Source organism: Narcine bancroftii, chromosome 14 (assembly GCF_036971445.1).
Source record: "Narcine bancroftii isolate sNarBan1 chromosome 14, sNarBan1.hap1, whole genome shotgun sequence".
Lineage (NCBI taxonomy): Eukaryota > Metazoa > Chordata > Chondrichthyes > Torpediniformes > Narcinidae > Narcine > Narcine bancroftii.
In genome coordinates, this window is record NC_091482.1 from 33,609,845 (window position 1) to 33,624,400 (window position 14,556).

Genomic DNA, 14,556 nt, shown 5'->3' on the forward strand with positions numbered 1-14,556 from the left:
ATATAAAATAAAAAAAACAAGACCACCTCTCTTCTTGGGCCCAGTCTGCTTAAGTCTCACCTCTTAAGAATCAGAATAATGGAAGTATAGTAAAACCCTCAGAAAGTGGGTGGTACTGAACTACCAAATTTCACAGACTATTGACAGTGTCCTTAAAGGGCAGTGCAGTTGATGTAGTGCTTAGCTCAATGCTTTTACAGCACCAGCAATTGGGTTCAAATGCTGCTCTGTGTAAGGGGGTTCTCCTCATGTCTGCATGGGAATTCTCCCAGGGTTCTGCTTTCCTCTCACCAAGAACGTACTGGGGTGTGTAGGTTAATGGGGTGTAATTTCAGCAGCACGGACTTGAAGGCCTGTAAGTGCTGTATGTCTAATTTAAAAAAAAATGTAATATAATAATAATTCAGATAGACCCAACTTAATGAGGGTCTGACTTAATTTTCAAAGTTACGAGGGTCAGAATTCGTACTTTCAATCCTGAGTTCCGATCTGTCCCTGCATTTGCAATATGCAGTACAGGTGCGCTACTCTTTAGCAATGCTGGGCGACGGCAGCATTGTTTGAGTGTATCGTACAGAATACTCCTGCGATGCTGACTCAACCAAACTCGCAGTCTCTGTAGCGATCACGCGAACAAGTGCATTGTAAACAACCCATCATGTCTACAGGTACTAAACGCCCATGTGTGTGTCCTGCTTCTGGTGAGAAGACACACCCCGTCATGTCTACTAAACGTCCATGTGTGTCTCCTGCTTCTGGTGAGAAGAAAAAGAGGAGAGCAATTACTCTGAAGACGAAGCTGAAGATACTTGCTCAGCATGAAGGCGGCAAGCCAGTTATGGCTATAGCTCGTGAGTTAGGACTTCCACAATCAACAATCTCGACCATCTTAAAGGATAAGAGGCGAATCAGCGATGCAGTGAAATCGTCCGCATCGGTGAATTCCACTATCATCACAAAGAAAAGAGCTGGGCCAATTGATGATATGGAGAGATTACTTGTCACGTGGATGGAAGATCAAATACAAAAGAGGATACCACTTAGTCTACTGGCAATACAGGCTAAGGCAAGAAGTCTTTTTGATACGCTTAAAGAGCGTGCTGATGATCCCACGTATACACAAACATTTATAGCAAGTCATGGGTGGTTCCATCGCTTCAAAAGGCGTCATAATTTTCATAATGTGAAAGTTAGTGGTGAGGCAGCAAGTGCTGATACTGAAGCTGCCAAGGCTTTTAAGGAAGAGCTGCATAGGATAATTATTGATGAAAAATATTTACCAGAACAAATATTTAATGTTGATGAAACAGGCTTGTTCTGGAAGCGTATGCCAGAGTGTACCTACATTTATCAGGAGGCCAAGACAATGCCAGGATTCAAGGCATTCAAAGACCGTGTAACGGTGCTTTTGGGTGGAAATGTTGCAGGGTTCAAATTGAAACCTTTCCTAATCTACCACTCTGAGAATCCTAGAGCATTCGAGAATGTAAGCAAGCATATGCTTCCTGTTTATTATCGCCATAACAAGAAAGCCTGGATGACTTTGGCATTATTTGAAGACTGGTTTTTGAACTGTTTTATTTCCCAGGCAAAAGAATATTGTCATCAAAACAACACACCATTCAAGATTCTTCTAATTTTGGTCAATGCGCCAGAGCATGCACAGCATCTCGGCAACATGCATCCTGATGTAAAGGTTGCGTTTTTGCCACCGAACACAACTGCACTCATTCAACCAATGGACCAAGGCGCAATAGCTATGTTCAAAGCGTATTATTTATGCCATATGTTTGCCCAGGCTGTTGAATCCACTAAATGTGGCCAAACACTTCGAGAGTTTTGGAAAGGTTTTAACATTCTAAATGCTATCCAGAACATCTCTGCAGCATGGGAAGAAGTCACAAGACAATGCATGAACGGCATTTGGAAGAAAGTTTTGAAGACATATGTGAGCACTTTCAAAGACTTTAATAAAGATTCTGCTATTGATGAAATACATAACAAGATATTAGTGCTTGGGAAACAGCTAGAATTAGAAATGGATGAAGAGGACATTCATCAGCTTGTTGGGATTGACACTGAAGAGCTTTCCAATGAGGAGTTGATCGAACTGGAGGAAGCAAGAAAGAAAGAAACTGAAGTAGAGGAAGCAGAAGTTAAACCCGAAGCACCAAAGTTAACAGCAAAGAAACTGGCTGAGGCACTTGCCACCAATAGTGGCATACAGATGTTAGAAGAAATGGACGACAATTGCATGAGATTTGCAAGAGCTGACAGGCAAATACAGGATGCTCTTGCTTCCTACAGAGAAATTTACATTGAAAAGAAGCAATCTATCCAGTCAAAAATTGATACCTTCCTGAAAATGACTATGCCTGTTAAACCACGGACAACTGTCAATGACATTGTGCCTTCGACAAGTGTCAATGATGCAGTATATTGTACTAATTTTTCCCGAGCATCATCAGAAGAGAGTGAAATTGATGACCCTTTCCCTTTAGCATCCTCACCATCCAGCAATTAATCTTAGTTCAAAGCTTTAAACTCTCTTCAGGCCCAGTGTGATTTCAACTTGTATATGTAAATGTTTTTTCTTAGTGTGGAATAAAGGTATTTAACACTTAACTATTAAAAAAATGGTGGGTGCGACATTCCTTTTTGACTTAAAAATTTTCGACTTGCAATGGGAGTGCTGGAACAGAACCCAATTGTAAGTTGGGGACTACCTGTAATTACCAAAGAAGCTGATGGATAGTTGTGCTTTGGCACATTATGTTTGTTTTCACTATTCTCTAAGTCCTCCTTGGTCTACACTGATACAAAGTAATTATTTAGTACCTTGCCTACTTCTGACTCCCCATATAAATTCTCCCTTTTATCTTTGAGTGGTCCTATCCTTTCCCTAGTTTTTTTTGTATTTAATGCAAGTATAAAAGCCTCAGGATTCTGTTTAATCCTGCTTGACGCTTTGAAGCCCCTTCTGACGTTCCCAATGCCCTGAGTTCTTCCCTGCAACCTTGATATTCCTTCAGGGCCCTATCTGATTGTAGTTTCTTAAACCTTGTATGTTCCTTTTTTTTCCAACTAAATTTATGGTATCATTGTCCAATCAACTTTGGCTAGTCACTCGCATACCTTTGTGGTCACCTTTACTCAACCGTTATACTGAAACACATCAGATTTTAGTTCTCAAACTGCCGAGTGAATTCTTACATAATGTAATTACTGCCTCCTAATGGTTCTTCTACCATAAACTCCCTAATTAGGGAGCAAATCCAGAATTGTGGACTTGACCACCCTTGCTCCAAAAAGCCATCTTGGAGACAGTGACAGGGTGGGATACTTCTGGTGTCCTTGTACTTCAGTCTGGGCACAGACCTACAGTCTGGCCTCTGGCCACAGCTTCTGCTCTGATCATTCAGTTTTTGCTCCAGCTTAATAAATGAGTTGGATATAGAATTATGGGACTTTCTTAACAGTTATATGCAGTATTATTAGTTTTATTATACAGGTACACAATCCTTTATCTGGACATCTAAAATCTGGAAAGCTTGAAAAACTGGCAAGTGGGGAGAGAGTCGGCAGTGTGTCGGGTGGGCGATGGGGGGGGGGGGGGAGAGAGACGGGCAGCGCGAGTGGAAGGGGGTGGGAGTTGATACGGTAGCACAATTGGGATGGGCTTAAATCTGGGTTGGGACCCAGATTGGAACCCCCCCAAGGGTTCTGGATAAAGGATTGTGTACCTGTGTACTGTTCACTTCTGAGGTTGACCAGATCTGTATAAAACTTTACTGTTTTGATCTCACGAGAGTTTCTTCTTTTTGTAACACATCTTGAATTATGAATATAAATGCTCTTGTAATAGCTAATGCAATGTTTGCTTCCTGTTTACTTTCTGTACCAATATGTTGATTTTAAGTGTTTTGTATACAGGCGTACACAGATGTTTCTCCATATTCTCTATTGAATGGATGTTCTGCTTTTCGGGTATTTTTCCACCAAATTAGATGATTTCACTTTTTTTCTCCATTAATATTTCATTTATCACATCCTTGCCATTTCACTGTCAATACTATTTGAAGCTGTCTGCATCTTTGAAATACGAATGGGATAGGCACTTGGCTTTATTTTCTCAAAAAACTTTGGCCCCTTTTACATCATTCATGTAGAGCCCCAACATGGGACATCTATAGCCACCAGAAATTAGAACCCCTTCTCCTTTCCCCTCCCCCCAATTGAGAAAGTATCCAGTTTAGTTGGTTCATAGAGAGATGAATATGTACATGTGTTTGGAATAGAACGTAACTTTTATTACCACAACAATTAATAGAAGAGCAATGGAAATCGTATAGGGAATAAAACACATGAATAAAGGGCGTGGGAAAATATCATAATTCATAAAGAAGCATTGGAATATCATAATGGGAATAAAATGAATAAATGAGCATAGGAAAACACGCGCACAATTTATAAGCATGGGAACATAATAAGAAGAGGACATTAAACAATACACAATTATTAATTCAAACAGGTGATGCAGACATTTGCACACTATAAGCAGGGATTCTACACACCCTCCTGACCTGATCATAGGGAGGCAGATCTAGTAGCATGATTACGGAGCCCTGATCATTAAGAGCAGCATCTGTACTGTCAGTATTAAGGTATAGCAATTTGACCTATAGCAATACCATGGCTCAACTTCAGTACAGTCCATTTTACCCGTGACCCTTCCAAGTGACGTCCACAGTAGCCACTTGGCATGGACAATAGACAATAGGTGCATGAGTAGTCTTTGAGTGTGATCCGTCCTTCACTGTGATCATGGCTGATCATCCACATCCTGTTCCTGCCTTCTCCCCATATCCTTGACTTCACTATCTTTAAGAATGCTATCTAACTCGGTGGTTCTCAACCTTTTTCTTTCCACTCACATACCACTTTAAGTAATCTCTGTCATTGGTGCTCTGTGATTAGTAAGGGATTGATTAAGGTGATGTGTGAGTGAGAAGGGAAGGTTGAGATTCACTGCTCTAGACTTGATTGTTAATGGAATATTTTGCTTACGAATAATTGTCATTGGTCCATTTTCTTTGGAGTTTTGAAACCATGCACATAACGAGTCAATTAAAACAGTGGTTTTCAAACTTTTCCACCCACATACTGCCTTGAGCAATCCCTTGCTAATCAGAGCACCTATGGCCTACCCCTTGTTCTTAAACTGTGGCCTCTGGTTCTGGACTCCCTCAACATTGGAAACATGTTCCCTGCCTCTGGCATGTCCAATCCCTTAATCTTGTATGTTTCAATCAGATCCCCTCTCAATCTTCAAAGTTCCAGTGCATACAAGCCCAGTTACTCCAATCTTTCAACATATGAATGTTCCTCCATCCTGGGAATTAACTTCTTGAACTCCCTCATTAGCAAGAATGTCCTTCCTCAAACTTGGAGACCAAAACTGCACACAATACTCCAGGTGTGGCTTCACCTGTAAAACTGCAGAAGGACCTCTTTGCTCCTGTACTCAACTCCCCTTGTTATGAATGCCAGCATTCCATTAGCTTTCTTCACTACCTGTTGTACCTGCATGCTTACTTTCAGAGATTGATGGACAAATACACTTAGATCTCGTTGTACACCATTCAGGTAGTAATCTGCCTTCCTGTTCTTGCCACCAAAGAGGATAACCACACATTGATCCACATTAAACTGTATCTGCCCACTCACCAACCTGTCCAAGTCACCCTGCATTCTCATTACATCCTCACATTTCACACTGCCACCCTGCTTTGTGTCATCTGCAAATTTGCTGATGTTACTTTTAATCCCTTCAATTAACTCATTAATGTATATTATAAATAGCTGTGGTCCTAGTTCCGAGCCTTGTGGTACCCCACTAGTGATTGCCTGCCATTCTGAAAGGGACCCATTAATCCCAACTCTTAGTTTCCTGTCTGCCAACCAATTTTATATCTGTCAGTACCTTACCCCCTTACCAAAGGCTTTCTGAACGTCCAGGTACTCTACATCCACTGTCTCTCCCTTGTCCATTTTCATAGTTATATCCTCAAAAAAATTCCCCTTAGTAAATCCATGCCGACTCAGTCCAATCCTGTTATTGCTATCCAAAGGTGCTACTATTTCCTCTTTTATAATTAACTCCAGCATTGCCCCACTACTGATGTCAGACTAACTGTTCTATAATTCCCTGTTTTCTCTCTCCTCCTTTCCTTAAAAATTGGAACAACCTTAGCTACCCTCCAATTTGCACAAACTGATCCTGAATCTATAGAACATTGGAAAATGATTACCAATGTGTCTATGATTTCTAGAGCCACCTCCATAAGTACCCTGGGTTGCAGACCATCAGGCTCTGGGGATTTATCAGCCTTCATCATTCTCCTAATGTGTATTTCCTTCAGTTCCTCTTTACCATAGATCCTCTGTTCACTTTTACATTTAGGAGATTGTTTGTGTCTTCCCTCGTGAAGATAGATCCAAAGTACCTGCCATTTCCTGTACCCCAGAATAATTTCACCTGTTTGTCTTTAAGGGCCCAACTTTGATCTTAACTAATTTTTTTCCTCTTCACATACTATCCTTTATATTCTTGGCTAGCTTACCTTTGTACCTCATCTTTTCTCCCCATATTGGCTTTTTAGTTATCTTCTGTTGCTCTTTGAAAGTTTCCCAATCCACTGGTTTACTGCTATGTTGTACTTTTTAATTATTTTTATACTGTCAATGACTTCCCTTGACAGTCATGGTCGTCCTTTACTCCTCAAAATCTTTCTTCCTCTTTGGAATGAACTGATCCTGGACCTTCTGTATTATTCCAGAAATACCTGCCATTGTTGTTCCACTGTCATCCCTGCTAGGGTATCTTTCTTGTCAACTTTGGCCAGCTCATCCTCATGGCTCCATAGTCCCCTTTGCTCAACTGTAATATTGACACTTCTGATTTTCCCTTTTCCCTCTCAAATTGTAGATAAAAACATATTATGGTCACTCTCACGTGATGGCTACTTTACCTTGAGTTCCTTTATCAAATCTGTTTCATTACACAACACTAAATCGAGAATTGCCTTCTCCTTGGTAGACTAGTACAAGCTGCTCTAAGAATCCATCTCGTAGGCACTCCACAAACTCCTTTTCTTGTGGTCCACTAGCAACCTGATTTTCCCAGGCTACCTGCATGTTGAAATCCCCAGATGCTACAGTTGAAATGCAACTGTAGCATTACTTTTGTGACTCTTGATTCAACTTGCACCTAATAGATAACTCCCATTAGGATCCTTTTGCCCTTACAGTTTCTCAGTTCTACCCATACTGACTCTACATCTCCTGGTTTTTTTTTGTTACCTATCGCAAGGGTCTGAATTTCATTCCTCGCCAACAGAGCCACCCCACCCCTCTGCCCACCTTTCGATAGGATGTATACCCTTGATATTCATTTCCCAGCCCCAGTCCTCTTGCAGCTATGTCTCTTATTCCTACAACATCATACTTTCCAATTTCCAACTGAGCCTCAAGCTCATCCACTTTATTTCTTAGACTTTGTGTCTGGAGCTATCCCCATGAGGCAGAGATTGCGAATGTCCTCTGAGCAGGTTCTAAATACAGGGCTCTAGCCAATAAAGATACTAGGTGATTTGAATTAGCCAATGGCATTGTGTGCACTAACTAGTGGCTGGAGCTCAGTCTTAACTGACACTCCACTAGCAAACCATAACTTTATCTACAACTTGTAACTTTGAATGAAACAAAAGTAAACCATGTACGGACAGGTGATATGACTTTTGAATGAGTTTCAGACAGAGAAACCACGTGGCCACGAGCAATAGGCAGGGAGGCCATGCCTCCTCCACACACAACATTCCACCCCTTGGAAGCCACGTCACTCTGGAATCATAATGATGCAATGTACATATTGTAACTAAAAAAAAAACAAAAAGTGTTTGCTGGAGAAGACTCATAATCAAATCCAATGACAGTGCCTCACCAGCATCCTCCTGACCAAACAGGGACACTGGGAGCTGTTCCCCAGTGTCAGAGGGGAGTGCAGAAAAAGGAATCCTGGGGGTGCCCTGTTGGGCTGTTGTCCAACACCAGGATACCATTCCTGCTTGTATTCTCTTTAAGTGGTGCCACAAGTGCCTGTGTTGGATCCTGCAACGATAACCAGGGGGAGTCACATACTGACAGTCATGGATGAAGTTAGCCAAGTCAGTGTTTTTAAATACAAGGACCCAAAGCCCCACTGTTTTGTTTCTGTTAATGAGGGGCTGGGGCGACACTGCTACTGACAAGTGGAACAAAAAGAACATGTCGTTCACTACTTATAACACAGTTCTACTTCTCAGAGTGACTGAAAAACAAAAGACCCTACACACAGTCCGCACAATAAGTGCAATTAAATGTCCAATGCTGCTGCTCAAACAAGCTGCTGTGGTCACAGCCGTTGATGATATAGGCGGCTGAAATCAGTGATTCGATCGCAGCAGTTTATAGGTGGACCCTCAGATCGAGGAGAGGAACATCTTGAAGGGTAGTCTTCTCCTGTGGGGGAGGGGGGAAAAAGAGAGCTCAAAAGATAGATTAGTTATGGACCAGGGAAGGCCAGAGGGGAGACTGGTCCAGGTCAGAGTGAGCAGTGCATAGGAAGCTCCACTCCTCCGCCCCTTGTAATGCTGTCCAGAGAACATGCCTCCGTAAGTCACTGGCAAGGTGATGCCCCCGAACTTGCCCTCAGCCCCGGATCCTCGAGTAGGAGCTGTCTGCTCCATGTGCTCTGATCCCTTCAGGAGGGCAATGGCCTCCTGGACTGCCTTCCTGGTCGCCAGTTCCATGAGGGGAAAGACCACCCCTTTAAGGTCAGGGTGTGCGGCGGTGACGAAATAGCCCACCAAGATATCGGACACCTTCGTGCTCCCTGGGAGATGGTGCTCAAGGGATACCCACAATCACTGCCCACTCCCTAACCATCTGAGTCCCAATGCCAGCGGTGTGCTACTGCAGCCTGCCACGTCAGCCCCGTTCTGGGACCATTGACCCTTGTGCCCGCGAGACGTTGGCATTAATCTGCTAGTTATCAGACTGCCCAGGGCACTCTCATCCCAATGAAAGAGAAGTGAATCCCAAGTGAAGAAGCGGCATGGCTAAGTGTCCACCTGGTACACTGGTGATATTTGTCCCCTCACCTGCTCAGCCCCTTACCTGAGTAGTCCTTGGGCTCCATTGTCTCACAATGACCACCTGCGTGCCCACCCAAGGTCCCCCCGTTTTCAGCTACCTCCTCATTTTGGAGGGTCAGTGGGGTCACTGGTCGGGCGCAAACTGCCACCACATGTCAATCGCCTCCCCCTGCTGAGCAATCGCTCGGACTTTTCCTGAGTAATGCTGTGTTTCGATCAGTGTAGAAACTGCCTCCCTGATTTTAAAATCTAAATTGGTCGCTTTTCCTTGCCTCTTGCAGTTCCCAGCGTTCACGTTGCAGGGATTCAATCTCCTAATCTTTATAGGTTGCTTTCCCTTGGGGAGTCTGAACTACCTCTTGTAGATCCTAGTACTTAAGTTGCATTTCCTAACACTTATGTTCCCATTCCCAATACTCATCTCACAGGGATTCTATCTCCTTATCTTTCTGGCTACTTTTCTCAGACATGGTATCCCGTAGTCCCGATGTGGCTGCCAAATGGCTAAATACCTGATGGTAATCGGTCTACCTGGGGATTTTAAAATCCAACCCCAGGGTCCCTTTCCTATTTGTGGGTGGACTCCTGCTGCTCCCGTTTGTGAGCAGATACACAATTAACCAAGCACTTGAAAAGGACACCCACACACATAGTAAAATATAATCTCCCGCACGGTTAAACCAGTCTCCCACTCCCACATAGTTTAAAAACTCCATGTGTGCCCAGTCATAACTGCATGCTGCTCTCAGTGGCAATTGTGTTGAGAAAGTGTCAGGTTTGGTGGGTTCACAGAGAGAGGAGTCTGGACACACCAGTTTGCAATCAAGTATAATTTTTATTAACACAATAATTAATAGAAGTGTGTGGGAAAATCGTAGTGTGAGTAAACACACATGAATAAAGCAGCATGGGAAAATGTGCACAATTTATAAAGGAGTGCGGGAAAATTGTAGTCAGAATAAAACATGAATAAAAGAGTGTAGGGAAAATGTACACACAATTTATAAAGGAGCGTGGAAAGAGATCATAATGGGAAACAATTAGGGGAGAACGTTAAACAGTACACAATTATTAATTCACATAGGCAATGCAGACATTAGCAGTTCTACACACAATCCTGGCCCTGTAATTGTTTGGAGGTGGATCTAGCAGCACTACACAGGGGTATGCGCATGCTCCTGGACCCCTGATCAATGGGAGCAGCAGCTCTACTGCCAGTATTGATCTATAGCAAATACCATGGCTCAGTTTCAATGCAGTGTGCACTTTACCTGTGACCCTTCCAAGCAATGTCCATGGTAATGACCTGGCATGGAACGATATCCGGGGCTATTACCACGAGGCAGAGAGAGCGAACGTCATCTATGCTGGTGCTAAATACAGGGCTCTATAAGGACGTTAGGTGATTTGAATTAGCACCGCCTGCACTAACTAGTGGCCGGAGCCCAATCATAACTGACACTCCACCTTCAAACTGTAACGTTATCTACAACTTGTAATTATAAATGAAACAAAAAGTACTGACCAGTGATGTGACTTCCAAATGTGTTTCAGACAGTGAGGCTATGTGACCACCAGCAATAGGCAGGGAGGCCATGTCTCCTCCACTCCTCCTTTTAGATTTTGTTTGCTAATTTTTACTATCCTACATGTCCTAATTTTGTTTACTAATCTATTGTTTAGAACTTTGGAAAGTAGAAATACACTTTCTCCACATATTTTGGTTTTTGTAACTTCAGAATTTTTTTTTGTTATAAGCGATTACCTTCTAGATTGTCAAATTCTATTAACTTTTAAGTGCCTGTTGATGTTCCCTCAAGAACTGTTTTGCATTTACCCCGCCATGGTCAACAGTATTGAAGGAATATCAGAGTCGGGAAGGATTCCAGAGGGCAGGAAAATTGCAAATGTCGCTCTACTCTTTAAGAAGGGTGGGAGGCAAAAGACTAGGAATTACATGCCAGTTAAATTGCAGAAATTTAGTGGTTGGCTAACCTTAAGAGTTAAGGATTATTTAAGGATGAAGTTTTGAGGTTAGTAATATGACCATTCATTTCAAGAGGACCAGAATATAAAAGCAAAGATGTAATGCTGAGGCTTTACAGGATGGCCAAGACCACACAATCTTTCAAACAATATTTCAAACAACTATGGCCCATAATAGAAGGAAGGATGTACTGGGATTGGGAAGGGTTCAGAAGTTTACAAGAATGATCTCGAGGGTGAGAAGGTTAATGTTTAAGGAGTGGTGGTCTAGGCCTGAATTCATTGTAGTTTAGAAGTTGAGTGGGGGTTGGTGTTCATTGAAATCTGCTGAATATTGAAAGGGATTGATAGAGTGAACGTAGTGATGATGTTTCCGGTAGTGGGAACAGTATAGCAACAGAGGTCCCTTTGGAACAGAGATGAAAGAAATTTCAGTCAGAGGATGGCGAATCTGGAATTTGATGTTGGCTGTAGAGACTCTCATTGGGTATATTTAAAGCTGAGGTTGATTAGTAAAGATGGGGAGAAGACTAGAAAATAGTGTTAAGAGGGAAAAGACATTAGCTGTAATTCAAATGGCAGAGAGATTCAATGGGCTGAATGACCTAATACTACTACTATGTCTTATTAAATTAAATTTAAATTTGGAAATACAGTATGATCACAGCCCCTTCCAGCATATGTGCCTGCACCACTCAATTACACCCAGATGATTAATTAACCAACTAACCCTTGCATCTTTGGAACATGGGAGGAAGCTCTCGTGATCACAGTAAAAACTCCTTTAAGACAGCAAAGGATTCAAATCAGAGCACTGGTGCTGTAATATCGTTGTGCTGATCATTACTTAAGCCACACTGCCCTTGTTATCTTGTAATTTTCACTCTTAATTTTTTTTAAACAAGATGCAGGAACTTATCTGGAAGTTGTGAAATTGGTGAAAGACTTCCAGTTTCTACTTCTTTAGCCACAACTTTCAAAATTCATTAACGTGCTTCCAGTCCCATTAATTTCTCCATTTAAATTTTTTTAAGCTTCTTATTGACTCTTGATCCACTGTTCTCAATGTTTTTGGAAGGCTTTTGTGTTCTTTATTATGAAGTTTTTCCTGAAATAGAAAGTGGGAGAAATTGTCATGTGGAATACAGGTATCCCCTGCTTTTCGAAAGTTCGCTTTATGCCACTTCACTTTTATGAAAGACCTTCTGTACACTTGTACCTGTTTTTGCTAAACGAAAAAAAATCCAAAGAGGATTTTCGCTTTTACAAGAACAGGTGAAATTTTCAGCATTTGTTTTGAAGCGAGCCATTATAGAGGCAGCGCACACCCCGAGCAGCGAGAGTGGTGCCCCCAAGCTAATTTCCTGGGAACTGTGTCTATGTGCATCTGTGCTTTATCTCAATTTATTTTGTACATCCATTCGATGAATCTGGTATGATTTGATCGGTTTTTTTTGGGGCTGAGAACACTCAAAAAATGTTTTCCCTATAAATTAATGGTAATTGCTTCTTTGCTTCTACGCCATTTAGGCTTATGAAAGGTTTCCTAGGTATGCTATACTTTCAGATAGCGGGTGAAACCACTTTTTAAAATTAAATTTGCTGGTTTTAAAGCCTTGTGTGGTTGACGCATTGAAATATGGTTATTGCATCATTGCCGCTAATATTCTTGGTGATTCTCAAGGTGTTTTAGGATGTTGGGACTTTCTAGGAATTTTCCTTCAAGGAAAAGATGAATAATAAATATAGTTGCAGTCTGGAAGCCTGTAAATGGAATTTCCATTATAAAATATTGCTTGAGAAAAGATTTCAAAATAAATTAACATAAGTGAAATATTCTACAAAGGCTAAATTATCATGTTTTATTTCCCTAGATTAAAGGCTCTTGTTCTAGGATTAGTCTTTTTAATCCTGATAGTGTTGATATTGGGACAGTTTTTGAGTGCTTTTAAATTAAAAATGAACCAGTGCCTATTCATTGTTTTGATGCATTGGGGAAACTAGGGTCATGAATTTAAATTCAGCAAGGCATGAAGTAGGCACAATTTTTATCAACTGTCTTTGATCTTTGGAATGAATTGCTGTTTTGGGTGAAGACTTGTGGCAGACTGTCAAAGGAAGTGGGTGAGTTTCCAGTTACAGCTAACAATTATGGCGAAGGAAACCTGGGTGGAAAATTAGGCAGTATATTATCTGATTATTTTGGGTATCAGGTGTTGAGAGGAATTCTCCATGATTGATCCCTAACTCGTGTTCCGAATTAGCTAAGCATATGTTGTCTCTGTTTTGACATTGCATGGTTTAAGGCAGTCTAACTTCACAATATCCAATTTCATCATGCCCTAATTACAGAAGATTATTAGGGCTAGCTGATTATCTTTGTCTTTGTGTGATATGGATGTAAATTTTGTACAGAAAATATGTAACCGTTCATTGGATGCTGTAATTAGCATTGGAGGTCATAAAACAATGCTTTTCATAACAGGGCCAGGTGTGACTACTTCAGATGTCATTAAAACTGCAAGAGCTCGCCAATCAAAATCTTACAAAGGTATTTGTTTTTCCTAAGGTATTTTCTCATTGTACAGAGTTTTCTGATTTGATTGCTGTCTTCCGCCCAAAATAATTGCAGTAACTTGCTGTCAAATATATCTGATGCTGCATCTGTATGCTGGGGCAAGGAGGAGAAATCAAATTTGGATGATTTGATCATTGTATTCTGATTTAAGGAAAACTTAATGATCTTTGGTATCTAGAAAGATGTATGTGGGATTAATTGCTTTTTCTTTTAATGCACCAACAAAAAAATTGTTCTTGCATCTGACATTTAATTCAGCATTGCAAATCGTTTTTTCATTAATTCATTTTTTCATTAATTTTTCATAAAATGTGTTTGACTTGTGTTTATCCCCAACATTTTTATCTCTGTAACTTCTGCAAATCAACTGCCAAATCATGTCATCCATTGTTCTAATTCTAGTCTCGCATCCTTCAACTATCCTGCCTGGCCAGCTTACCCTTCGTGCATTTATTGTGGTGTCAGAATGTATTCAGAGCAGCTGTCTAGTAGCCATCTTGATTTGTCATTTTTACAATTGGGTTATAGTGTTTACCTTAGCTAAAATGGGATGGCAAAAATATAGACTAACAAAATTGGCTGTAAGCAACAAGGTTCATGTAAATAACTGAATTGTTCTTGCATATGCATCCAGAGACTCCATAGTATGGGAATAGACCCCTCAGCCCATATCTGTGCTGACCATGTTGTCCAATTACTCAGCCCATCTGCATGCACAAGATCTATATCTTCCATTCCTTGCTTGTTCACATACCTGCCTAATGCCTCAAATATTTTTATCATAACTGTTTCCACCAC

At 41.2% G+C, this 14,556-nt stretch overlaps 1 protein-coding gene across 11 annotated transcripts in view; it reads left to right on the forward strand.

Moving 5' to 3' along the window:
• The window catches only part of LOC138749418 (general transcription factor II-I-like), a 188,504-nt gene that overhangs the window by 90,522 nt on the left and 83,426 nt on the right, over positions 1–14,556 (forward strand). For all 11 annotated transcript variants that reach the window (XM_069910710.1, XM_069910708.1, XM_069910709.1 and 8 more), the window contains one exon: positions 13,666–13,731. In XM_069910710.1, the coding sequence (XP_069766811.1) occupies positions 13,666–13,731 (66 nt within the window). The remainder of the gene's footprint in view (positions 1–13,665; positions 13,732–14,556) is intronic.